The 26,894-nt window shown below is 36.7% G+C and overlaps 1 protein-coding gene across 1 annotated transcript in view; it reads left to right on the forward strand.

Moving 5' to 3' along the window:
• The first annotated feature begins 8,887 nt into the window (after positions 1-8,887).
• Positions 8,888-26,894, forward strand: part of LOC145989016 (neuropeptides capa receptor-like) — an 84,887-nt gene continuing 66,880 nt past the window's right edge. The window contains exons 1-2 of the mRNA XM_083124316.1: positions 8,888-9,012; positions 20,789-21,237. Of these exons, the coding sequence (XP_082980442.1) occupies positions 8,888-9,012; positions 20,789-21,237 (574 nt within the window). The remainder of the gene's footprint in view (positions 9,013-20,788; positions 21,238-26,894) is intronic.

Below are 26,894 nucleotides of genomic sequence, written 5' to 3' on the forward strand. Positions count from 1 at the left end.
AAAACAAGCATTCCCCTGTGTAAAGTGAAAACGAACAACAACAAAAGAGCATAATTACGAAGGTACGGTAATTGATCAAATGAAGGACTAAAAAAACTATTTTCTTCCCTTGCTGGTTAATCTGGAAAATACCTGCAGTCTTTTAGCAAAAAAGAGTTACCTAGTAAATGTTGATTTAGTGGCAATTATTGCCTTGTTGCCAGCAATAAATTTGCTGAAAGGGCACGGTGCGTGTTTCTTTTTGCAAGTACATACGAGTAGCTTGGGATTTGCTACAAATAACGCATCGTGTAAATTTACACGTTGGTAGTGACGTATTACTTAACCCCTTCTCGTTCTATCTAGATATCATTTGTATGATACTGTTCGTTACGTTTTCATCTCACTGTTGTGTCAGTGACATAGGTGCCGACTTTGGGGGGGGGGGGGTAAGCACTATCTGCCCTCCCAAATTCACGTAGAATGACACATGTTATTATATTTACATATATAAAGTATTGTTTATGCCAATATTGCCCCCCCCCCAATGTATCTTAAGCTGGTACTCTGGTCGGTGACAACTGCTGTGTCACACTCGATGGATTGTGCGGAACATAAATTTTACTTTTAAAATATTTTCACTGGCAATCGAAAGCTGACACAGTTACACAAAATTGATGCAGATATTGTATTATGATGATTTTTATCAATGTTTACACTAATTTGAGCATTTCTGAGAAAACCGGACGTTGATAGGTGCCACCGTTCCCGAGATATATCAGATCATAAAATACTCAATATGGTATACTCTTTTCAATATGGCGCCCGTCAGCACGCAGATAGCGATTGCCTAATCGACTGAAAATATCTTCAATGGTGTAACAATTATTTCTACCAAGTCTCTTGCTTTTATCAAGTTAGCCCTTAGCCGCCGGACTGTGAAAAAGACACACTTTCTTGGTACTATCCTCAATTTGGAGACACATTTCAGTAATACACATTAAAACTTATACCTTTTGAAAGCTTATAAATTTTATTCGAAACAATTTCTTGTCATTTAATTTGTTCGAAAGCTACGAGGCAAAAACTTTAAAAAGTACTAGAAAAATTTTACTTTTTAAAGATTATTTTTTAAATTACGTTAAAAGCACTGGCATTATCAAACAATTAAACATAAACTTTTTTGTATCTCATCTATTGAAGATTAAGACTAAAAAATTATCTCTCCATGAGCATTGGTTACGGAGATATAGCTTAGGAACTGAACTGACAGTCTACGAAATTGATTGAGGGGCGCACTGGGAAAGCACCCCGGGAAAGGGAGGGAACTTTTATGATTTTTCACTGCTAATAGTGTTCTAACAACTTGGCAAGAGTCCCCTTTTACGAAATTATTTCCGACATTCGACAGGGCTAAATGTCGACTGTCTGTAGTGGTGATTTGGCCCTCAGAGCATAATAATAAGGAAGTAACAAGTGTCATCACTAGAGTGCAGCAGCGTGTTCTTCAGATATCTAGGGGTCCATATTATCAGCAGGGTTCCATATTACCACCTTTTCCTCTACTATTTTTTAATAAAAAGGAAATTGGTAAGTAAATTAATTCTAAATACGAGGGAATGTGTGTAATTTCGACACACATGTCCTCAAAGAAAGTTATAATAACAAAAAATTACAACAGAGTACAGTCTGCTTTGCCCTGACCAATATAATAAAATGTGGACTGGTGCTTAACCTGCAAAAAACTAGAACACCAGTTAAGATCGAAGTGTATTAGAGCCATTTTGGAAATTATACTTTACCTCAGGATTTTCGACGACCTAATATGTATTTTATGAACACAAATTTTCGTCTCAGCGTGCATATTGATCGTGCACTACAAAGAGGTTTGCATGGAACGTTGGGGAAAAAGAACCTTCCCGCGGGGTCCATAAATAATCACGGTGAAATCTGCTTTTTCGCAAATCCAATTAGCGCGATATTCTCCACGCCCGTCTGTCTCTTACAGAACGGGGATGACTTTTAATTTGCTCGGCGTAACTCTGGTCCCAGGGCATCCCATGTAAATGCCCCGAAATGAACTCTCGCGGAACGGAGAAATACCTGACTGGGTTTCTGCTATTTTATATGTGAGAAAATCTACTTAGTTTGAAACCACTGCTTCCCTGTGGCGTATTTAAAAAAGTATCAAGCTCGGGAGGGGGCGGGGGGAACTAACCCCAAATGAATTTTCTTCCCTGTTAGTGGGTCGATTCGTATATGCTAAAACGGACGTCCTCTGTGGCGCAGTAGTAACTTCGTCGTCTTCGTAATCAGTGGATCCGGGATCCATATACATAGCGCTTCATGTACACTTCAAACTGTGGGCCCAGACCGGTTTAACATCTCTGTGCATAAAGTGGACTTTAAAATAAAAACCCAAACTCGTATGCGCTAAAGATATTTATTTATAGACTTAAAAATGAACTAAAACGTAGGATTTCTTCGTAAATGTCTCTTTAGGTCGTATTTTCCCGAACCGAACCAGATAAATATTGTTTGTACTTTTCTAATTTTATATCGTTTTTTTGCCAATTTTAATTATAATTGCATCAATGAGGATGAATGATTAGTTGAAATTGAAAGGAACGAAGGAACATGCATACGAGTCATTCCATGCGAAATCAACACAGCCTTTGACCTGACCATCGATTTTCATGAAATTTGGGGAATTGAAACTATGCATGGAACTTAGTAACTATGAAAATTTTTAGTTTCGTGCGTCTTGTAATTGTTAAATTATTCAAGGTCAAAGTTAGCATAAATTGCCCTTTTTGAGCCCGCTTAGCTATACTAAATCTGCTGTAACTCCGCCCCTATTTTGCCTAGGAAGCTCAAATAAAGCTTATTGTACAGGGAATTGAATAAGCTTTCCAGTGATATATAACAAGCCTACCTTTGGATAAAAATATAATTTTGTCACGTGACCTTGACTTTTGACCTTGAATATCTCAAAACATGTCATCACCAAAAATCGTGAAAAAAATATTCGTCCCTCATACCATACTCTAAAACATACCAAAAAATCATTCTGGGACTGCAATGCGATCAGAAGATACAAAATAATATGTGTAACTATGTGACTGATAAAAGCCTCATTACATGAACTATGAAGAGTCAAATGTCCCTTAACACTCCCTACAAAATGTGAAGGAGTTATCCTGGGTATAATTGGTCATGAAAGAAATAGGTTAGGCACAGGGAGATTTCTAGCCGTGTGTGTCAAGCGCAGATCCGGCATATTGTTGACCGCCATATTGAATTCAACGCAAACATTTCAAATGAAAGGGGGTGATGTGATATATCAAATGAGGCTAGAATTTCACGAGAAATGAAGTGACGAAGGATTTTCCAACGTATCTTACGCCAGCAAAAAGTTATACACATATCTTTCACTTACGATATATGCTCATTATAATGTTGTCAATGTTCCTGTGAGCACACTCGTTGACGTCTCTCACACTCGCATAGAACATTTGGTAATGTAGCATGTGCAACAACATCGCAAGCAGCAACTATGCCTTCTCTCAGATGGTCAATATCAGGGACTTTTAGTGCATGCACCATTCTCTTCAAATGTTTCTGAAAGTAAAAGTCCTCCTAAGATGTTAGATCTGGGGAATGTGCAGGCCTTTTAATAGACCCCCGTGTGCCCATCAATCTACCTAGAAAATTACCATGAAGAAATTGCGAAAATGTCTACATAGTGTGGTCACACTCTTTCCTGTTTCAAAACTCTCGAAAAGTGCCATATCCCGTAAGCAAGGGTGAAAAAACCTGTTCACTTAACAAATACAAGAAGCCCTCACCATTTAAGGTTCCGTTGTTGAATATGGACCAACCATTTCCGTTCGCCACACATTATACCACATAATTAGCTTACCAGCAACAACCATTCGACTGAGCAAACCACAGGTATTGCATATTTTTATTAACTTCACCGTGAACATAAAAATTTGCCTCGTAACTGAAGAATTTTTCATTCCAAAGGAAGTGTCACGTAATTGTTTGAGATACTTTTCCCAATATTCTTCACTATTCAACTATTTGATGAATGTAGCTGTTTAAAATCATATGCAATGGTGCGTATACTTCTTTCTCTCCCAAGATGTCAGCGTGATCTCGATGAGTTCCTAACACGTTAGGAACATTCCAATGCTTTGTTTTTAACACCTCGAAAAGGAGAAAATGGTTACAAGCATGCAGTAATAAATTTTTGCTGGTTAAATATACGTTGGAAAATCCTTCGTCACTTCATTTCTCTTGAAATTCTAGCCTGATTTGATATATCACATAACCCCCTTTCATTTCAAATTTTTGCGTTGAATTCAATATGGCGGTCAACAATATGTCGGATCTGCGCTTGACACACATGGCTAGAAATCTCCCTGTGCCTAACCTATTTCTTTCATGACCAATTATACCCAGGATAACTCCTTCACATTTTGTAGGGGGTGTTAAGGGACTTTTGACTCTTCATAGTTCATGTAATGAGGCTTTTATCAGTCACATAGTTACACATATTATTTTGTATCTTCTGATCGCATTGCAGTCCCAGAATGATTTTTTGGTATGTTTTAGAGTATGGGATGAGGCACGAAATATATTTTTTCACGATTTTTGGTGATGATATGTTTTGAGATATTCAAGGTCAAAAGTCAAGGTCACGTGACAAAATTATATTTTTATCCAAAGGTAGACTTGTTATATATCACTGAAAAGCTTATTTAATTCCCTGTACAATAAGCTTTATTTGAGCTTCCTAGGCAAAATAGGGGCGGAGTTACAGCAGATTTAGTATAGCTAAGCGGGCTTAAAAAGGGCAATTTCTGCAAACTTTGACCTTGAATAATTTAACAATTACAAGACGCACGAGACTAAAAATTTTCATAGTTACTAAGTTCTATGCATAGTTTCAACTCCCTAAATTTCATGAAAATCGGAGATGGTCAGGTTAAAAATTGCACATATCTGTGTTGATTTGGCATGGAATGACTCATACGCAGTACGAGACTCGAGCCCGGTTGCTTCGAGATCGTGAACATACCACTCGATACACTCGGCCACCTAAGTGACACAGAAAATTTAAAAGGAAAGTGACTTGTGATATATATATTACAGATTGAAAATACAATCATTATTAAAGAATATATATTCCGTGTTATTCAGATCGCTTGAGTGACAGAACAGATATTAAAGGGTGCATCTCTTCTCATCCTCATGAAATGGTGAATTGATGAAGGAGCAATCAAAACTGATGAGGATGTATGATGAACTGATAAATTGAATTGATTCGTTCACACTTTTAGTACTTTTCGAACCTATGACCTCTAACTTCGAGCACATTACGCTGTCCACTCCTCCACAGAGGCAGGCCTGTATATAGGTTAATAAAATACTTAAAATTTTGTATGTTCAGCACAGAGTACTAATATGAACTGAACACAATATAAGACATATTTTACCAAAATGAAAATCCATTGAGAATATAAAACAAAAGTTATAGAGATGAAAAACTATTTGGTCTAATGAAAATACATTGAGAATATAAAATAAAATTTATAGAGATGCCATTTTATGTTTAATATAATAATTACACTTGAAAAACTATTTGGTCTAATTAAAATATATTGAGAAAATAAAACAAAAGTTATAGAGATGCATTTTTTGTTTACCATAATAATTACACTTGAAAAACTATTTGGTCTAATGAAAATACATTGAGAAATTAAAACAAAAGTAATAAGGATGCCATTTTTTGTTTACCATAATAATTACACTTGAAAAACTATTTGGTCTAATGAAAATACATTGATAATATATAACAAAAGTTTTAGAGATGCCATTTTTGTTTACCATAATAATTACACTTGAAAAACTATTTGGTCTAATGAAAATACATTGAGAATATAAAACAAAAGTTATACAGATGCCAGTTTTTGTTTACCATAATAATTACACTTGAAAAACTATTTGGTGTAATGAAAATCCAATGAGAAATTAAAACAAAAGTAATAAGGATACCATTTTTTGTTTACCATAATAATTACACTTGAAAAACTATTTGGTCTAAAGTTTGTGCATTATATCTACTCTTGAGGTTTTTCAACGACATATTTTTCTACTATCTGTGACTCGGTAATCTGATTTTTTTTTGTGATAATAATGTTGGACAATATATTTGTGCTGCAGGCAATATACTATTGGTACACTGGTGAAAACGAAATGGAAATCTATTCTTAAGAAAACTTACTGTTAATACACTGGTACTAAAAACTTAAAGAATTCTTGGGTGCGGGCCCTTTCGAAACATTCGACCTCTACCAAACCGTCAAAGCTTGATCAGTAGCACTATATCTCAATACCGGCCGTAGGGAGGTCAAGTGATGAGCACATTTCTTCATACGCTGTTTGCCCTCAATGCCGCCCCAAGATATGCATTGATGCGAGGTTGGATGAACCACAGAACGACTTATTCAGAGATAATGTCTAAAAAATCCTTGACAATGATCAGCTATACGTGGAATCGAAACCCACTATTTACACTTTTCATAAAAAAGAACAAAAAAAGACACATTTATTTTCGTTGGTTGAATGGATGAATTAAAAGTAAGTAGTGCCGCAATCTGAAATTTACATTTTGAAATTTTCAGGTTTTTTTTTAGAGGTGTATTTGTAGGAGGCACATGTCAGGTGTTAAGTCCTTGGTGCCCACATGGAGGATCTGGTGGGGTCATTTCCATTCCTTTACTTCTGTTCAAATAACATATGATTGTTTCTCGTAGTCTATATTTTATTTCCTCGTAATTTCTCTCTCACTTACTTTTTCTCTCTTTTTGCTTTCCCTTCTCTAGATCTTGCTTTCTCACCCTGAATAACTTAAAAATACTTTTCGTAAATATATATTTGGGTTAGGGAGTTTCACACCGACGACAAGCAACATATGTACAGTCGTACCAAGTCGGCAAAGTGGCTAACAAAAGTGCATAGTAGTTTGCTTACTTTTCTCGCATTCACAGCAGACGAAAATTTTCCCAACTTCCCTCCCTTGAGTTGTCCAAAAACAACGTTAAAATATCACGTCTCTCCTTTCGCTGTCGTGACGATCCAGCGACACTGAACGTCCCACCAAGAAGAATGTCCCACATTTTGGCAATGCTGGGGCACATCTCTTACATGGCAAGCAGCTGATTGCATCCCCTTAACTACCTTCACTCACTTAGGGTTGAGAATTCGATTGCAGTGCACAAGGGCTTCTCTCTTCAGAAAAGTTTCATATTTCGAGGTTATGGCCTCATTGTCAGTATATTGTCGGAATACTGTCTCCTACGCCATTTTATATATATATATATATATATATATATATATATATATATATATATATATATAGTTGGTAAAATGCTAATAATGTGTGCGAATGTGTGGTTAGTAGCCGTCACTGATTGCATTTTGTAAACACCCAGTGCTTTACTCCTTGCGCGGTCCGAGGTTTGCTCTTTTTTATCATCCTGTTTGATTCTAACGCCACCTCTCGGAAATGTTCTGTTTTGTAAACAAAGAGCAAACCTCGGAACGCGCAAGGAGTAAAGCACTCGGTGTTTACAAAATGCAATCAGTGGCGGCTTCTAACCACACATTATTAGCATTTTACCAACTAGGACGACGTTTACAAACAATGGAGTCAGTGGCGGCTTTTAATCACACATTCGCAATTATCTCGAAAACGGCTCGTTTGCGGACCCATGTTTTTGCTTCTATTATCGTGTACTTTCAACTGTGTCAGTTTGCATTATTACTTATGATACACCCTGTATATATACCTTTGTCATGGAAAGGAAAACGGGCATCAAAAGCTTAAGTAAAGAACCAAGTTTTCCTTGAGTACACTACCCAATCAAGGCAGAGACAATTACAAAATTCCTCTGGCGAGACAGAATCCAGTTTGGAACTACTGGGTTGCTCTTCCTGATCGAAAGAGGGCGAGTCGAATAAGTACCCCGGACCATTGGGAAACATCAGGGAGTGTTCAAACGTTATCGTGGTCGCGCGACAGACGCGCGCCACCGTTCAGGTGATGACAGCCTACTCCTGCCACCCGGGGTAACTGCCTCGCTGGTGCCGTGGTCGTTACCAGAGTCCGAGACGCCAGAGCGGTCGCTGCCCGATCAGGTGAGTGTGCTTGGCTCGTCCGCCTTCCTTACCTCTTCGCCGAGTCAAGGAGGGCTATCCACAACCTATAAAACCCAGTTGAACATTGTTTTACTGCTACATCCCTACGTGACATCCCTCATACCTCGTTAGAAATCCTTGTCACGCATCAATATATATATATATATATATATATATATATATATATATATATATATATATATATATATGAAAGCTTGTCGGTCTCGTATTTTGAGATGAAAACTACATTGACCTCGTCTCTGTATCAACCCAACCCATTGCATCTAAAGCTCATAGAAAATCTTCAAATAGCATACAATAGAAGAAAAAAATTGTGATCGTGCTCAGTCGGTCCAAAAATTAGAAATAACCTCTCTTTGAAGTCTGAAACGATAAATATTTAATGAGCATGAAGAGTAACTACGTTTCTTTTATTGACATTATTCTATTCGCTCTGCCATATCCTCTAGTGCTTATCCACCCCCCCCCCCTTATCCCTTATGAGATCCAAATCCCTTCTCTAACACTCTCTCAAACCTGCGTAGAGCTTACATATCTCTTTAACATCTAATTTTATCCTTTTTCAGAAAATCCGTCTTCTTGTAAATACTTGCGCTTAGCAAAGTACAATGAAACATGCCCATATAGTTTGCAACACTTTTATGAATAGAAAGTTGACTTTATAAAAAAGAAAATATTGATGCCTTGCAGTAACATGCTTATTTCTTTTACAGGGTTGCCAAATGACTTGAATGTTTACTGGCAGCAGTACCCGTGGGTTCTTGGCGAGGCACTGTGCAAATTCAGAGCCCTTGTGTCTGAAATGTAAGTACATACTCAACTATTATTTTTGCAAATTCTTTGCCATGCTAGTGTCATGTACAATAAAAAAAAAGTATATACGTATTTGTAAAAGTACTGCAGTACCATCTAGTGAGTATATTTAAACTTCAAGTTTGCTTTGCTTTGCTTTGCTATTGCTATGCGTTCTTTTATAAATAAGGCGTTGAAATTATAACCTTTGTTATTCCCATATAATATAAGTATGCATGTATCCATGTTGGCGTCACCAACGGGTGGACTCAAGCCCCACCCCCCACCCCCGCTCGTGAAATTGTTTTAGCTCACCCACCTGTTACACAAAGAGCCTACATTAGAAAATTCCAGGGTCACTTTTAATAAAGGAAGATGGATAAATAGATAGAGAGAGAGAGAAATAAAATACAACATTGTAGAGGAACAGAGGATAGATAAAGGGGTGAAGAGAAATGGTGTAAAAAGAGAGAAATTGATAGATGTGGAACCAGGGAAAAAAGAAAGATAATTAAATAATCAGAGTACGAGAGAGATAAAGACTAAGGGGAAAGAGAGAATGCGAAATAGGAGAAAGAGAGAGATATAAATAAAGAGGAACAGAAAGAGACAGTGATATAGGGGAGAGAGGGAGAAAATGAGCAGAAAAAGGGAAAGAGAGTAAGCGAAATAGAAGAGAAAGAGAGAAAGAAAGAGGAACAGAAAAAGATACAAAACGAAATAGGGGAAAGAAAGAGTAGATGAAAGAAAAGAGACAAAAAGAAATTGGAGGAAGATAGAGAGAAATAAAGAGTAACAGAAAATATATACAAAGCGAAATAGAAGAGAGGGCGAGAAAGAAAGCAGAACAGAGAAAGAGAATAAGCGAAATAGGGGAAAGGCAGAGAAAGAAAGAACGGAAAACAAAAAAATAGAAAGAGACAAAGCGAGATAGAATAAAGAGAGACGAAAACAGGAAGAAATAAGGAGATATAGAAAGATAGAGACAGATATATATTCTTAGTATCCTTTACCATCATCTACGAAATACAAATACACATATCATTTTTGATGCGATTTATCATCCCGTATTTAAGAGCTAATTTATTTATACTTATATACTAATCACTATTATGAAAAGAACTGTCCATGTTGTCCATCATGAACCGCTGCACTTCAATTTCTTCAAAAACATTTGAAAATTACAAACGCTATTATAAAGGCAAAATTTAAAATGGCAAGAATAATGTATTTGAAAATTGAAAAAAATTGACACTCGTTCATAGTGCTACTGGCTTGTGTGACATCTTACGGGCATTGCTGAAACTAATTACTGGATGGAACAAGCTTCAGACGAACTTGCATTGATTGTAGTCAATGTATGCTCTCCTTTTTGAAATCCATGTAGTTTCCACCAGGAGCGTTCTGGTCCATGGGACAAGTGGACATTTCCCCTCTCAGATGTATCTCGATATAGGCCTAATGTTCCTGACACCTTGAACTTCAACTTCATATTCATTAAAGCAAAGGAATACCAAGTTATCATATTTCATTATCGTTGTGAAATTTAGTAGAAATTACATCAAGTGTTGACCAGTAATTTGTAACCAAGTTCTAAAGACTATAGTCTTACTGTTAACATAAGTTCTTCGAATAAGTATAATAAGAAAGGAAAGTAACTGTAAACTATATTTATAGTGCACGTAACAATGTGTAATCACTTTTTTCGTAAAGCAACATTTCTCTCTAAAATAGCTAAAGTAGAATAGCTACTCGAAAATAGCGTATCTTCTCCTGCACATTCTGACATGCCATCTAGCCGCACAGGAAAGTACTCTGCCATTGTGGATTTGCCGTGATCAGCACCATGCTCCGGCGAAATTTTCCTGCAACCCAGAGCTTGTCCCCAGGTATTGGTTTCATTAGAGGCCAGGTGAAACCCAGAGCCGCTCAATGTTCTAATAATTCCAACCTGAGACCACCTGGCCGTGGGATTGAACTTTCTTTCCTTAACACTTTTTTGAGATCACTTTAAATTTTCAACAGGACGGAGAAGTACAAAAATAGCCGCGTCTTTCCCATGATTCCAACCAGACACACCTGGTTCTGAGGTCAACCCGCAGGATCGCTAAATATAGGAATGTGTGCTAGCTTGGGTTTAAGTCCAGTTTATACGAAGATAGGCTAACCGGGACTGGTCCTACAGAAAAATGGCAATCCGAATCACTGTGTGGCTCCACAGGTTTGGAAGCCTAGACCTCGTCTTCAATACAAAGTGGCGATGTTATCACTGCAACATCGGGGAAGCATGACAAGGTGCAAGCAAACTGAAATAAAGAAAAAAATCGTTGATAAATATAAATCAACATATCTACGACTCGATTCTTAGCAGTGTGGATCATGGTTGATTTATTTAAATCAGGTTGACTTAAATCACTTTAAATAAATAATTTATAGAATAATGTACATTAGGATTTTGTAGATATAGAATCACTTTTGGTGAAAGTATATTAATCTCATAATCATTTAATAGTGTTTATTAGGCTCTAAGAAAGGAGAAAAAAGGGGAAAATATATATGTACTGATGGGGTGAAGCTCATATGAAAGGAAGTGTAATATGCAAACTGTAAACACACTTACATTTATCTTGACTTAAAATTGAATAATTTCTGTAGCGAAAAATAGCAAACATTTTGTGTAGAATAATGTACAGAATACTAATCATGTTAAACCGTAAGTAGTGTCAATTACCATTAAGCTGTAAACAAACATGGCAGCTGATAGTTTGCAAACTCTCATTAAAAACATCCAAAATTTAGCTATAAAGACTATAAAAAATATTTTAAGTTATAAATATATAGTACATCCAGAATGTTTTTTATTTTCACTGGAATGAAAGTTACTGAAATAATTATAGTTTCATTGACACACTAAATAAACATTTCCATAGTAGGTTTACATGTACAGTATCAGAAAATTAAATATGTATATTTACATATCATTTTTTACTTGCTTTAATAAAACTGTTCAAATATTTTACAGTGTTGTTTACCAGAAAAAGGCTTGTTATTAAAAAAACAGATCTATATGTATGGCACAAAAAATCACCCAAGTACGTTTTAAAGAAATATAAAAAATCGATTTATATAAACAAAATCTGATTTTAATAAAGAAAAGAATCAAAAATGATTTTTTGAAAATAAAAATCATGATTTTATGTGCTTGGTTACCAGAATAACTACCATCCGGAGGATATTAAGAGAATTCCCCTTAGGTGTTTCAGTAGTGTCGAGGAGAGAGAACGGATATTTTTCTCAGACGTGCAATGGAAAAGCAATGAAGAAGAGTGATTCTTTATGACCCTATATGCAGTATTTCCTCTCTGCGGGGCATTTTGGAACGTCCTCACTTAATAGACCCTCGACAAACGGTAGTTCATGGTCGGGAAATGTTCGGAACGTTTCTCTTTGATAATTTATCTCCTACGACACTTCAGATAAATCCCAGTTGCACGGCGGGAAGCAGAGGTGGAGGAAAACCAATGCATAGGATGCTGAGAACACCTCAAGATTTTTCTCCATGATGATCTTAAGATGCTCCAGTGGTTACTGTAGGGTGTTACTCTTAGAATATTAGGGGTATCCACTTTACAGCACGGTATTTTATATATAAATAATCGGCGCTTCTATCTCTTGAATTCTCCACACATTTTTACATTATTATGTTTTATTAATGTTATGATGAGTTACTTAGAACCATTTATAATCTAAAAGAAGAAATGTACAAAAAGGTTGAGTAAAAGTTTTTGGTTAATAATAGTTCACATATATCAAGCAGATATACATTGCAATTGCAAGAGTTGAAACATTTTTGGCGACTCTAAATCAGAGTGGTTACATGCTTTCAGGATAAAATTCCATTTTTATTGGGTTCGTAGCGTCTAAAGGAGTCGCCAGAAAATAGTAAAGTTGGTTTTAATTCCGCATTGTCTTTAGATAGGCTAATCGGGACTGGATCTGCAGTTTAAAGTGGGATCAGAACCACTGTGCCTCCACCGAATATAGAACCCGGATCCCTTAGACTACAGGGCGACTACATCAGCAGTACGCCTTGGAAGAGACCTGCCAAAAAGAGAAATGCCATTACGTAAATTTGCTTTACTTACGCTGTGGAAGTATATTCTATCTATAGCAGTGTTTCAGTTCCATATGGTGCAGTGGTAGCGTTGTCGCCTGGTAATCAAGGGGTCCCGGGTTCTATACCCGGTGGAGGCACATAGTGGTTCGCATCCCACTGTAGGTCCAGTCTCGATTAGCCTTACTGTGCATAAGTGGATTTAAAACATCAACTCATTCAATCAATCAAGACGTTCCGGGATCGATCTTCGATGGAGACGCAGTTCACAGTGTTTCGGATAAAACCTTAAACTGTAGGTGCAGTCCCGATTAGAGCTTTTGTGCATAAAGTGGACTTAAACAAACTCATCACCGTAGATTTCAACCAGCAATCTACATATAGTCTAACAATTTTCCTTCTGATAAGGAAATTTCAACAATCAGCTTAGGTTTTGAAGATTCTGTTGTGTCCTTTGAGATATTAGAGTTGACGAGCTGTGTCCTTGCGGGTGAACCGTGACCAAGCCGGATGCGCAGCAGTCAGGGGAAAGGCATAGAGGCTGCCTCAGCCACAATGCGTCAGTCTGTAATGCTTGGTACCAGCTGTCAACCAAAACTGCGAGTAGGTAGCTACTTTATCTTTGCCGAATAGCCAAGGTCATCCTCAAAGGTACAGCTCGTCAACTCTAGCAAGAATTTATCATAACAAGACTAGAATTTAATAATTCTGTGAATGTTAGTGACAATGGTTGTACATTAGCATGCAATGTTAATTCGACATTATCCATTGCCAAGAGTTTCTACTTATTAAATTTATTCTAACTCTATATTTCGAGAGAGCACCTCTTCTCTCGTCTTCAGATGAACAATTTCTATCTGTTCGAAATGTTAATTCAACATTATCCATTGCCTAGAGTTACTACTTATTAAACTTATTCTAACTCTATGTTTCGAGAGAGAACCTCTTCTCTCGTCTTCAGATGAACAATTTATATCTGTTCGAAATGTTAATTCGACATTATCCATTGCCTAGAGTTTCTACTTATTAAACTTATTCTAACTCTATGTTTCGAGAGAGCACCTCTTCTCTCGTCTTCAGATGGGCAATTTCTATCTGTTCGAAATGTTAATTCGACATTATCCATTGCGTAGAGTTTCTACTACTGACACTTATTCTAACACTTCGTTTCGAGAGAGCACCTCTTCTCACGTCTTCAGATGGACAATTTCTATCGGTTCGAAATGTTAATTGGACATTATCCATTGCCTAGAGTTTCTACTTATTAAACTTATTCTAACTCTATGTTTCGAGAGAGCACCTCTTCTCTCGTCTTCAGATGAACAATTTCTATCTGTTCGAAATGTTAACTCGACATTATCCATTGCGTAGAGTTTCTACTACTGACACTTATTCTAACACTTCGTTTCGAGAGAGCACCTCTTCTCTCGTCTTCAGATGGGCAATTTCTATCTGTTCGAAATGTTAATTCGACATTATCCATTGCCTAGAGTTTCTACTTATTAAACTTATTCTAACTCTATGTTTCGAGAGAGCACCTCTTCTCTCGTCTTCAGATGAACAATTTCTATCTGTTCGAAATGTTAACTCGACATTATCCATTGCGTAGAGTTTCTACTACTGACACTTATTCTAACACTTCGTTTCGAGAGAGCACCTCTTCTCTCGTCTTCAGATGGACAATTTCTATCTGTTCGAAATGTTAATTCTACATTATCCATTGCCTAGAGTTTCTACTTATTAAACTTATTCTAACTCTATGTTTCGAGAGAGCACCTCTTCTCTCGTCTTCAGATGAACAATTTCAATCTGTTCGAAATGTTAACTCGACATTATCCATTGCGTAGAGTTTCTACTACTGACACTTATTCTAACACTTCGTTTCGAGAGAGCACCTCTTCTCTCGTCTTCAGATGGACAATTTCTATCTGTTCGAAATGTTAATTCGACATTATCCATTGCCTAGAGTTTTACTTATTAAACTTATTCTAACTCTATGTTTCGAGAGAGCACCTCTTCTCTCGTCTTCAGATGAACAATTTCTATCTGTTCGAAATGTTAACTCGACATTATCCATTGCCTAGAGTTTCTACTACTGACACTTATTCTAACACTTCGTTTCGAGAGAGCATCTCTTCTCTCGTCTTCAGATGGACAGTTTCTATCTGTTCGAAATGTTAATTCGACATTATCCATTGCCTAGAGTTTCTACTTATTAAACTTATTCTAACTCTATGTTTCGAGAGAGCACCTCTTCTCTCGTCTTCAGATGAACAATTTCTATCTGTTCGAAATGTTAACTCGACATTATCCATTGCGTAGAGTTTCTACTACTGACACTTATTCTAACACTTCGTTTCGAGAGAGCACCTCTTCTCTCGTCTTCAGATGGACAATATCTATCTGTTCGAAATGTTAATTCGACATTATCCATTGCCTAGAGTTTCTACTTATTAAACTTGTTTTAACTCTATAGAGCGCCTCTTCTGGTGGTGGGAATCGAGCCTACAACAGAACCATGGTTCTACTACAAATACGCTGCTCGAACGAACTACTCCACGGCGCCTCCCCCCCCACCGACCTACCAGCAAAGGAAGAGAGAAGAGTGCTTTCTCGAAACATAGAGTTAAAATAAGTTTAAGTAGTAGAAACTCTAGGCAATGGATAATGTCCAATTAACACATCGAACAGATAGAAATTGTTCATCTGAAGACGAGAGAAGAGACGCTCTCTCAAAACCTAGTGGTTAAATAAGTATAGTTTAAAGCACTAGTCAATGAATAATATCCAATTACAAGCAGTTATTAAGCGAGATAACAGATGAAAATTATTCTCTATCCTTTCAGATATTTTTTTTTGAAGGATGAAATCCTATGAATTTTTTAGATTCTTAAAATCTTTTTTAATTATCCATCCTTTCATCTTTAATATATTTCACAAACGACATGTATTCCATGCTCAGCGACTTGAAATAATGGACAAAGTAATGAGTTTTAAATTGAACTCTGTTCTGTGCAACCTGGTACAATGAGCATTATGCAAAGAGAATTAATGTTTACCATTGACAAAATTGAAAAAATAACCTCGTTAGAAAGGCCCTTTTGTTGCGTATTGCGCCATGATTGTGACAGAAGCCCTTCATAATTGCAGAAAAATCGCTCACATTAACATCAATCAAAACAGAGTTCCTGAAAGTGCATATTCAGGCCGTATCCCAGCAACTACTTATAAACCTAATTAATTTTCCAAGAATGCATCGCGGAAGACCCGCAATAATACTTCCATGGGAGGTTGCATCTCTTCCAGGAAGTGCTATTGTCGGCTTTAAGTAAAGCGTCTCTTTCGTGCGAGACATGAACAGGAAAGAAAATCTGAAAAGACAGCTTACGGGAAGAGATTAAATACAAAATAAAGTTAACTCCACGTAAACAAAGGAATATCGTAGAGATTACTATAACAATTGAACTTATATGTATATATATATATATATATATATATATATATATAAATTAATTGAATTGAAATGTATTTATTTTAAAAAAAACTATTTTACAAAGTAAGGTTAGATACATAAAAGGGGTTTGGAATAATATACATTTAATCAGAAATTAAAATAAAAAAGATAAATAAAAATTAAAACATAATTGTTCTTAAAATTTGCCTACATTATTGTCAAATTTCATTTCCATACAATGGGACATTTTCCTGTACTAACGATACCAATTTGTCCATCCAAGGTTGGATTCCAAGACTGTAGTTGCAATTGCATTATGATGTCTTCTGGTGTTATAATGAGGCACTTTCACACATTGTTTTTCCAGATTTGTTTTACTATCAATTACACCTGCTAAGACATTTCGTTTAAACTGATGACAGAATATATTTCTTCTACATTCAAGGTTACATAACTTAAGTTTTTTTACTTATATTTTTTTTGGACAAAAACCGTCGATCAAGGTGAACGGTAGATTCTGTATTCGTAATAGACATGATACATTTTAAAATTATTATACATAAATCTACAAAACGTGCGTTGAACATTTTCAATTAGCGATGTATTACTTTTAACTAATTGATGACAAGCATATTCTAAGGACAGCCTAACCATGATGGTATACATGAAGATGAAGACTTCCAAATTACTGCTTGCTTTCCATTTTCGTATCAGGTTTCCCATAATTGATCGTACTTTCTTAACAATCATATTTATGTGTAGCTTAAATGTAAGCTTAGTATCGTATAAAACACCAAGGTCTTTCATATTGTCTACATTCTGTACTGGTACATTATTAACCTTGTAATTATAGACTGTATATTCCGTTTTCCTGGTATATCTTACAAATTTAGTTTTATTTACTTTTAGTTGATTGGTTGTTCTGCATCCACTTGTATATGTAATTTAAATCCTTCTGTAACAAATAACAGTCATTAATAGAATTTATTTCCTTGTACACTTTTGCATCGTCTGCATATAGTAAGAGATTGCTACTTGAGACAGAATGCTCCATATCATTTATGAAGAGCAAGAACAATAGTGGTCCTAGGGATGACCCTTGCGGTACACCACTCTTCATGTTGACTATTTCTGAATGAGAATTGTTAATTTTAACTTTAAATGTTCTGCCCAAGAGGTAGTTTTTAAACCATTTCCAATAACTATCAGAAAAACCAAGTTTATCAAATTTATATAATAATATCTCATGACGTACAGAGTCGAAGGCCTTTCCTATATCCAAATACAAGACATCAATCTGACACCTGTTCAAAAGTGATTGAGTTATGAAATCTGTAATCACACTTAAATTGGTTGTGATGTTCGTTTATTAGAAATTTGGTTTGGAAACTGATATACGTATGTATTATATTTTCAAATATTTTTCCAAAAGCGTCAATTATAGCAATGAGATACCTTTGAGATCTTGAACTTTTGGAACAGGTATAATTTTAACACATTTCCATTTATTTGGAAAAATTCCTTTTCTTAATGATAAATTAGATATTTTAACTAATACAGATGCCAATGTTTTATATTGACCTTTATTACATAATTGGGAAAAAATGATGGTGTAAGAGAACTCCTAGTTTTAATTTTCATAGCCGCAGCTATTACATCACTTACATCTATCCTAGATATGGGTATATGTATATGACTGTCTTTCATCTCATATTCCCATTTCTGGCCATTATTTGTAGTTAGATTCGAAATATTTTGCAAAGGTATTAGCAGCACTTACGTGATCATTGATAATAACATCATCATTTACAATATCCTTGCATACATTTTGTGTATTTTTTTATTTGACTTGACTCCAGAACCACATTTTGTCTTGGGTAAGTTCTATATACCTAAGGAAAAATACCAACTTACATGATTTTCTATATTTACCATAATATATTCTTCTTTTGTTTAGCAATGATTTTGTTTCATTGGTAATCCAAGCAACTTGATTATTATGATAGTTTTTTTTTTCTTTTGGGAATGTTTTTTATCAATTAATTTGGACAGATAGTCATATAGATTCTCTACAAAGATATTAACATCATCATGTTCAACAATCGTATCACAAACATCTAGTATATAAACATCTAATATAATTGTAGGCAATTACCTTGATTAAATACATAGTATTCAGTACCAACATTAGCATTTTCTTTGTGTTCTTTAAAATCAGTGCTATATTCCATCAAAAATTCAAAAGGAGAATTAAAATGGTCTACTTTTGTTACAGTAGACAAAGGAACATCAAATTTCAAGTGCTCTATATGAGTAATAACTAAATCTAGCACATTCTTTGTGCATTGAGAGTAGAATGCTAAATTTACTTGTTTGCAATCAAGTGTCTCTAGTAATTTAAGAAGTTTGCTGCTTTTCAATTAAGGAGGTTGGAAATTACTACTGTTGTATTCACTCCAGTTAATACTAGGAATATTGAGGTCACCAATTATTAAAAGTTTCTTTGAGCACACAATAAATTTATCTACGATAAAATTTATGTATGCTTCAAATATGTTAGTGTGTACATAATCATGGAGATGATGCAAGCCTAGCACAACACTGGTTTCGCGTAGAAAATCTCTACCCAAATTATATCTAAGTCATTAAAAGTTATATCCTTATATAAAGTTATATACTTAAAATTTTGTTTAAGGAGGATAACACAGCCACCTCCACGAGACTTATGGTGATTTTGCAAATTTCCATATTTACGTATTACTTGATATTCTGGTAAAATATCAGCACAATAAGATTGATTTTCATAAAACCAAGTATCAACAAATAATAATATATCATAGGATTCCGACAGAATATTATTTTGTAAATCATCAATTTTGGTATTTAGACCTCTTACATTTTGATAATAACAAACTATGTGCTCATGCTTCATAACTGATTTCTTCATCATGAGTTTTTTTGGAAGAGTTAGGTTTACCTGATCACTTTCATTGTTATATATATATATATATATATATATATATATACATACAGGGTGGCCCAAAAGTCTTTCCCTGATTACAAAATTTATTAATATCCGCTATATGCAAGGTAGAGATGTGAAAGTGGTGCCAAAATGTTGGAAAACTAACCTAGTTTATTTGTTGCAGGTTTGAGTAACGTGGCTGTAGTGTAACTGTGTCAGTGCCCAGAAAACCGGAAATGTTCACAAATCAGTAAAAAGCTCAGCATGTCCTCTGGTATCACGAGACCCGGTCACCAATAACAGTTCAGAGGAACTTTCAAATGTACAGAATTCTTTCGTCTAGAAAATCTGCCATCAATAAGTTGGTATTTAAAAAATGGAATTTATCCTTATTCCCAAATCCTGTCAAGTCCAAGAAACATTGTATGGAAAGATGCCACCCGATGTTAAGAGCATTAATTCCGAATTACTTGGCACTGACACTGCTACACTGCAGCCACATTACTGAAACCTGCAACAAATAAACTTGGTTAGTTTTCCAACATTTTGGCACCACTTTCACATCTCTACATTGCATATACCGGATATGGATAAAGTTTGTAATCAGGGAAAGACTTCTGGGACACCCGGTATATTAGAGCACTGCATGGAACCACTTTCGCACACTCGCACTCGTCCGAGTCACCCAATAATCCTAGACACATGCATGTAAAATGGGTGGCCGCGGTGGCTCAGTCGGTAACGCGTCTGACTACCATGCTCAAGGTCCCGGGTTCGATCCCCGGCCGGTTCAAATCCGGGAACTTTTCTAACGATGGAAGCGGCCCCGGCGCCCACCCAGCGTCGAATAACATGGGTACCTGGGGGAAACCCTGGGGGGTAAAGGCGGTCGGGGCGTGATGCTGATCACATCACCCCCACTCACGACCGGATCAAGAAAGTGTGGGGCGTTACCCCCACACCCCCTACACGCCTTCATGGCGTAGTGCTAAGCACAGGGGAACACTTTACTTTTTTTTTTTACATGCATGTAAAATATCCGTCCTGGCAGTTTTAGCCCACAATCATCTGTTTCATTTTAATGTATCACTGTATTGGTAAGATATACTAAACTGCATTTTAACATGGAGATAATGACTGTGTTCACTTAAGTTTCACTGCGGCTTTTACTTCACGATCCATATTTAACTTGAATGGTGTACAAAGTGTATGAGGGGATGTTTAATTGATGAATTTTTCTTGTTTATCCTTTCAGGACCTCCTACACATCCGTGCTAACCATCGTTGCCTTCTCAATGGAGCGTTACTTGGCCATCTGCCACCCACTTCACTCCTACACGATGTCCGGCCTCAGGAGGGCCCTCAGGATAATCGCCGTCTTGTGGATCATCTCTCTGATGAGCGCCGTACCCTTCGCCGTCTTCACAACAATCAATTACGTGGACTACCCCCCGGGCTCGGGAAACATCGTGCAAGACTCAGCTTTCTGCGCGATGCTCAACGAGAACCTCCCGCCTAACTGGCCCATCTACGAGGTGAGCAGCTTCGTCTTCTTCATCCTCCCGATGGGCATCATCGTCATCCTCTACGTCAGGATGGGACTCCGCATCAGGGAGACCAACTACTTCGGGAAGAAGATGGAAGGGACGGTGCACGGGGAGACGAAGCAGAGCCACTCGAGGAAAGCCATCATCAGGATGCTGAGTGAGTAGCAGATTTATCTTGATTTAGTAGCAGTCTTTGCCATTCACCTCTCTTTCTCTGCTTTCTTTTTCCTTCTTCTACATCCATTTTCTCTTAAATACTGCTCATCTGTCTTTACCTCCCATTCTCTATTTTAATTCTGGGCAACCCGCCTTAGTTGTGAAAGCGCGCTCTCGTATGCGTGCGTGGAAGAGAGCGCTCAGCAACATGCACAAGTGTACGAGATTTGTCCATGCCTACGTTAGTTCATAATCCATATCTTACTTATTCTAATTCCCTGTGAATCATTTTCTTCTTCTCTCTCTTTCATTACCTCTATTTAAAGTTCTCTCCTTTCATCTCTCTTGTTCTGTTTTCTTTATTTCTTCCTCGTAATCCATGTATTTTTATCCCTCTCTCTCTCTCTTTCCTTCTTTCTGTCTTTTCTTCTCGTTCTATATCATCCATTCTCTACAATCCATTTGTTTGCCTCTCTGTTTTTCCATATTTTCTCTCTTTCACTCCTTCCCTCTATATTGTTTACCGTTCTCCTGTGTCACTCTGTCCGTGGTGGAGTGGTTGTCACAGCGCGCTATGATGCCAGGGATCCCGGGTTCGAATTCCGGCCTGAGGATTGGTGTTCTTTGTGAATGTTCTTCAACAATTTCATAATATCACCACTCGTTCTCATCGTCCCGATTAGCCAAAAGTGGCAGAAAAGTAACACTAAATAACAAATTCATCAAATCAAGCCTAATCTCTCTATCATTGTATCATTGTCTTTTCTTATGACTTGTCATTGCGCTCTCACTTCCGAACTCTTTCATTTTTTACGTCATTTTACTCTGTCTCTTTGCCTCCTGCTATCTTTCTCTGCTTCACATTCACTGTCTGCCTGATTCGTAATTTCAATAAAAATATCTGTCAAACTCTTTTTCTCTGCTCCCTCCTCTCTCTGCATATGTGTGTGTGTCACCGTGTGTCCTTCCTCTATTTCTTTATCTGTTTCTCCACGTCTTTATCTCTCTTTCTCTGTCTCTTTATGTAGCTTTTCATTTCTCTCAATCTCTCTCGCCTTCCTTCTTTGCCTCTGTTTCTTTTCTTATTGATGTAACCTTCTCTCTTCATTCGTTGCTTCTCTGCCTCTGCTTTACACTCCCGTCAAATGTCACAACTGCCTAGCTGCAACAAAGACAGATATAATTGATAGAACTGAAATGCTTCTCGTATTTTATTTATAGTGCAACAAATGCTTGCGCTTTTTCATTTGCAGATAATTGAGTTCTGTTTCTTGATACTTATTACATTACGTCACTACGAGATGTCTCTCTGTGTACATATTATTTAAAAGCGTTAGTATGCGTTCTCTTTTTAAGAAAATGCTAATACAGAATATAAATGAATTACGACATAATTTCGAAGATACCATAGCGTAAGATTTTTCTTATATCGTGCAGGGCTTCTATTAATTGTGTTGCATTAAACAAAATTCTCATGTCATATATTTTGACATTACAATGTAATTGAGAAGAACAGTTTTTACATACTAATTCTTGTAATAATATGTTGGTACTAAGATTCGTTCATGAGCTTGGGTGCAAAATTTCATTTATTGGTACCATCTGGAAAGGCAAGTTCTAATAAAAAAAAATTATAATGCTCCATGTGTGAGGGAGATTTTCTGATATGATAACCTCAGCAGAGTGGTATCTTAATGTGGGTTATAGTCACTTTTTTCCCGGATCACGTAAAAAGCTTTTGGAACCGACAAGAAATTGCTACTTTTTTTAAAGTACTTAATTCAAAGCAACATAAGCTACAACATTATTCTACGTATATTACCTTCTTTTAGCAAACGTTGATTACACTTTGTAATATGACCTCAGCGATGGGGTAGTGGTAACATTGCCACCTTGTAATCAAGAGGTCCCGGGTTCGATACCTGGTGGAGGTGAGACGATACCTCAGACCCCAGAAGTTACAAGAAACTCCAATCAAAACGCTGACCTACCCAAAACCAACCAAACTTCCAGTTTTCCTCTCTTTCTTTAGTTTCTTGTACTTCTTCCTCGATAGCTCTAGGAGCACAGACTGGAGGGTTACAGTTCTAAAGGAACATGCTAACTTTCACTTAAATTATATGCACCCCTCGAATCACTAAAATATTTATTTTAAGTGGACTTTATAAATTCAAAGATGACCCACAATTTCGAGAACACCCTGTATATCCCGAAAATGCTATTGAATAGAGAAAACACCCATTTTCCCACTTCTCACTATTAGAATATTCAAAAGTAATCCAGAGAAATTCCCGTAACTGGAATTATTACGAATTTTGAGAGACTGCCCCTTGTAGGTTATGTAAATGGTGAGGCTTTCCTACCTTTATTCAGTAATGATTATTCAAGCCCAGGATACTCATGAGAATTCCCCGCTGTAAAGAACTCACAAATTAGTACATACATAACATCCACTGGGAAACACCACAGGTTGAAACAAATGAATTATGCACTCGAGTGTACAGAATACTATTGTTTATTATTATATAACATTAAAAAGGGAACAAGTGAAAATATTATGCTGAAATAAGTACACTGGCATACTTAGAATAAAGCAAAATAACCTATTTAGTTACCCTGACATGTACCCCAGATTATTATGCTCTTGAGTGTACATTGTACCACCAATGCAACGCTAACTAAGCTATTACAACAGCACTCAGATTCGTGCAATATAGAACACAATAGTTTGAGTAAAACTTCTCTCTCAATGCCATTGAGGTCATACGCACAAAGCAATTCACAAATGCTTAGGCAAACCACAGATCATTTTTATGTTCAAATATACATAAATAAATGACTCCATGGAGTATTTACATAACCAGTCCGATTTACTTTATTGACTCAAAGAAAACCTGTTAGATTTTCAGTCTGTACAAGTGATATTGATAAGCAACAAATTCACTCGTCTACGTCAGGTTGCAAAATTGAAGTATACATGAATCTGCGTCGCATGAACATTCAATTGCGCAGAAGAAACCTTTATTCAAAAATGTTAATTATTTTACACTAAATTTACCCATACATATCAAATAACTCGTTTTGAGCAACGTGCACCTTCGTAACACACGGGAATTTTTGTTATATTGAAGATATCACTAGCGAATCACTTTTTGTTCTCTCCTATACTCTTTCTGCAGCGCTACGTCTGCAAGCAACAACGAAATTGCACCTAGTTCACTCGAAATTCCGTATCAAATAGTGGTAATGAAATTTCAACTTACTGCTTTTCTTCAGGGTGCATTCCGGCAACGATATTCCAGAAGGAAAACTCTTACCTTCATGGCCAGTTACTTTCCATGGCAACCAGAATCCCAGGTTCACCTTTCTCTCTTGAGAACTCGGCGGCGAAGACCTGCTTCCTCCATTCTCTGTAGCCGATACTTAACACTCCAAGTACCTGTCAGACTGAATAATCATTTATCCATCGGGCGATGCAAAAAGTTTCGACGAACGTGCAAAATTAGCGTCTGCACTTCCAATGTCACATCAGGCATGCATTGACCTAATTCCCACACTCTCCGGCGTTCACTTTTTTTGTCGGATCGTTTACCGAGTGCGTTAAGTGGTCGGATTTCGATCTTACCACCGAAAGTTTCTGGGTTCGAGTCCCGGCCTTGGCATGTGTGTTATTGTGAGTTTCCCGTCATCAAATTCAGGTAATCACGATCCTCGTGATCGCGATTAGCCAATAGCGACAGAAAAGGGACGATAATAATGAAAATACCAACATAATATCCAAGTAAATCTTATCAAGGTTATTGCAATAACGAAAATAAGTAGAGCATAGGAACACAGTGCTTTCATATCACCATAACACATACAATGTATTTCCGTTTTCTTCTGAACAAGTAAGCTATGCATTTCTCTTCTTGGATTAGGATTGAAAAACAGCCTCTTTTCACACAGACACTTCTATCTTCAGTTCTTTGTACTTTGATTTTTATGCTCGTTTTAAATTCAGTTCCTTTTTTCTCCCATGCACTATTCATTTCACGTATCCGGTCTCCTCGCTGTACTATGTTTCCCTTTTGTAACCTACTTTCCGTTTCCTTTTTATTTAATTTATTATCCTTGATCTTCTTTCTTTCAAGTTCCTTGCCTCTACTTTATTTCACTTTCACGGAACTGACAAACTGCACTTGCTGACAAACTCAATGTACGCAAAGAACTCCGCGCGAGCTTGAAAATCGTACAATATTACTCTTCATTAAAGGAAAAGGGTATAAATAACGTGACATTTGGAACGCTTAAGAATTAAAACTGGTTCTTTAGAACATCTGCTCCAATTTAATTCCTTGCACTTCAGAAAACTCATGTCCACATTTACGCTAATAATCCTTTCCCATACGGAAAAACATAGAGAGAAGCAGAAAATAGGAGAGAAAAGAACTCTCTCTCTTTCAGAATAAGAGAGATAGGAAAGGAAAGAAGGGAGGGAGAGAAATGTAGAGAAAGGGAGGAAGAAATGCATATAAAGAGGGAACATGAGCTGGATAGAAAAATAGAGATAGAGAAGGAAGAGATGGATAGAAAGAGGGAGATTTAGAGGGAGGAAGAGATGGATAGAAAGAGGGAGATATAGAGGGAGGAAGAAATGGGTAGAAAGAGAGAGAGAGAGAGAGAGAGATGGATGAAAAAGAGAAAAATAAAGAGATGGATAGAAATAGAGAAAAGTAGAGAAATTTACAGCCAAGTGGAGAGAGGGAGGAGAGAGCTGGATAGAAGAATAGACAAAGAATGAAAGAGGAATAGAAACAATGGGAGGAACAACCTCTTTCTTTCTCTCCCTTACTTACTTACTATTATTGCATTTCAGTCATATTAAGCGATTATTATTTACATAAATACTTGAGTAAAAACAGCATAGGCAAAGAAAATCCGTAGAGCAGTTTCACTGTGCCAATATGATTGGCTCTATCTTTATAGTAATTCCTTCTATAAATGAATGATATAGATCGAATTTTGTATAAAATGTTATCATCTTTCATTTCGTTGTTATGAAAAGTTCGCATGCATGCAGCGATTTAAGAGATAAACTTAGAAAAACTATTTTTGCAGCGGTACGACTAAATGGTGTGAACTTTTGGGACATACGAGTATTATTCTGCACATGATGGTGAAAAATTCATTTGCATTGCATTTTTGGGAAGGGGGTGGAGCTGTTTTTTTTTAACCTTTCTGGACTAAAAGTTCTGCACAATGTTTATTAAATACCGCACCATATTTCTACAGTTAGTAAACAAAATTCTATTTATTGAGAACGTATTGTATTGTATCCAGGACGGCTGACCGCTACAGAAAGGAAGATATGACCCGCTTTTACTATATAGTCGCCTAATGACAACAGCCTTCCTTTGAAAATGCATTGGTGCGCCAGTGGAGTTCATTCTTTCACCTTTTTTATCATTATTTTCTTGAGCATGACGTCACCCATACGAGGGTATGACACTAGGTCTTCAGTTTTGAGAAAATCTGGTCATCCCAGATTCTGAAGTAGATGCCCACAGATTATCCTGCTGAAAACCTTTCAGAGATACAGAAAGATCTGATGTCTTTGCTTTGACTCCGTCTGGCATTAAGACCGATGAAAGCCTTCAGGAAGTAGCCTAAGCCGTG

Source organism: Lepisma saccharinum, chromosome 6, assembly GCF_977018435.1.
Source record: "Lepisma saccharinum chromosome 6, izLepSacc3.1, whole genome shotgun sequence".
Taxonomy (NCBI): Eukaryota; Metazoa; Arthropoda; class Insecta; order Zygentoma; family Lepismatidae; genus Lepisma; species Lepisma saccharinum.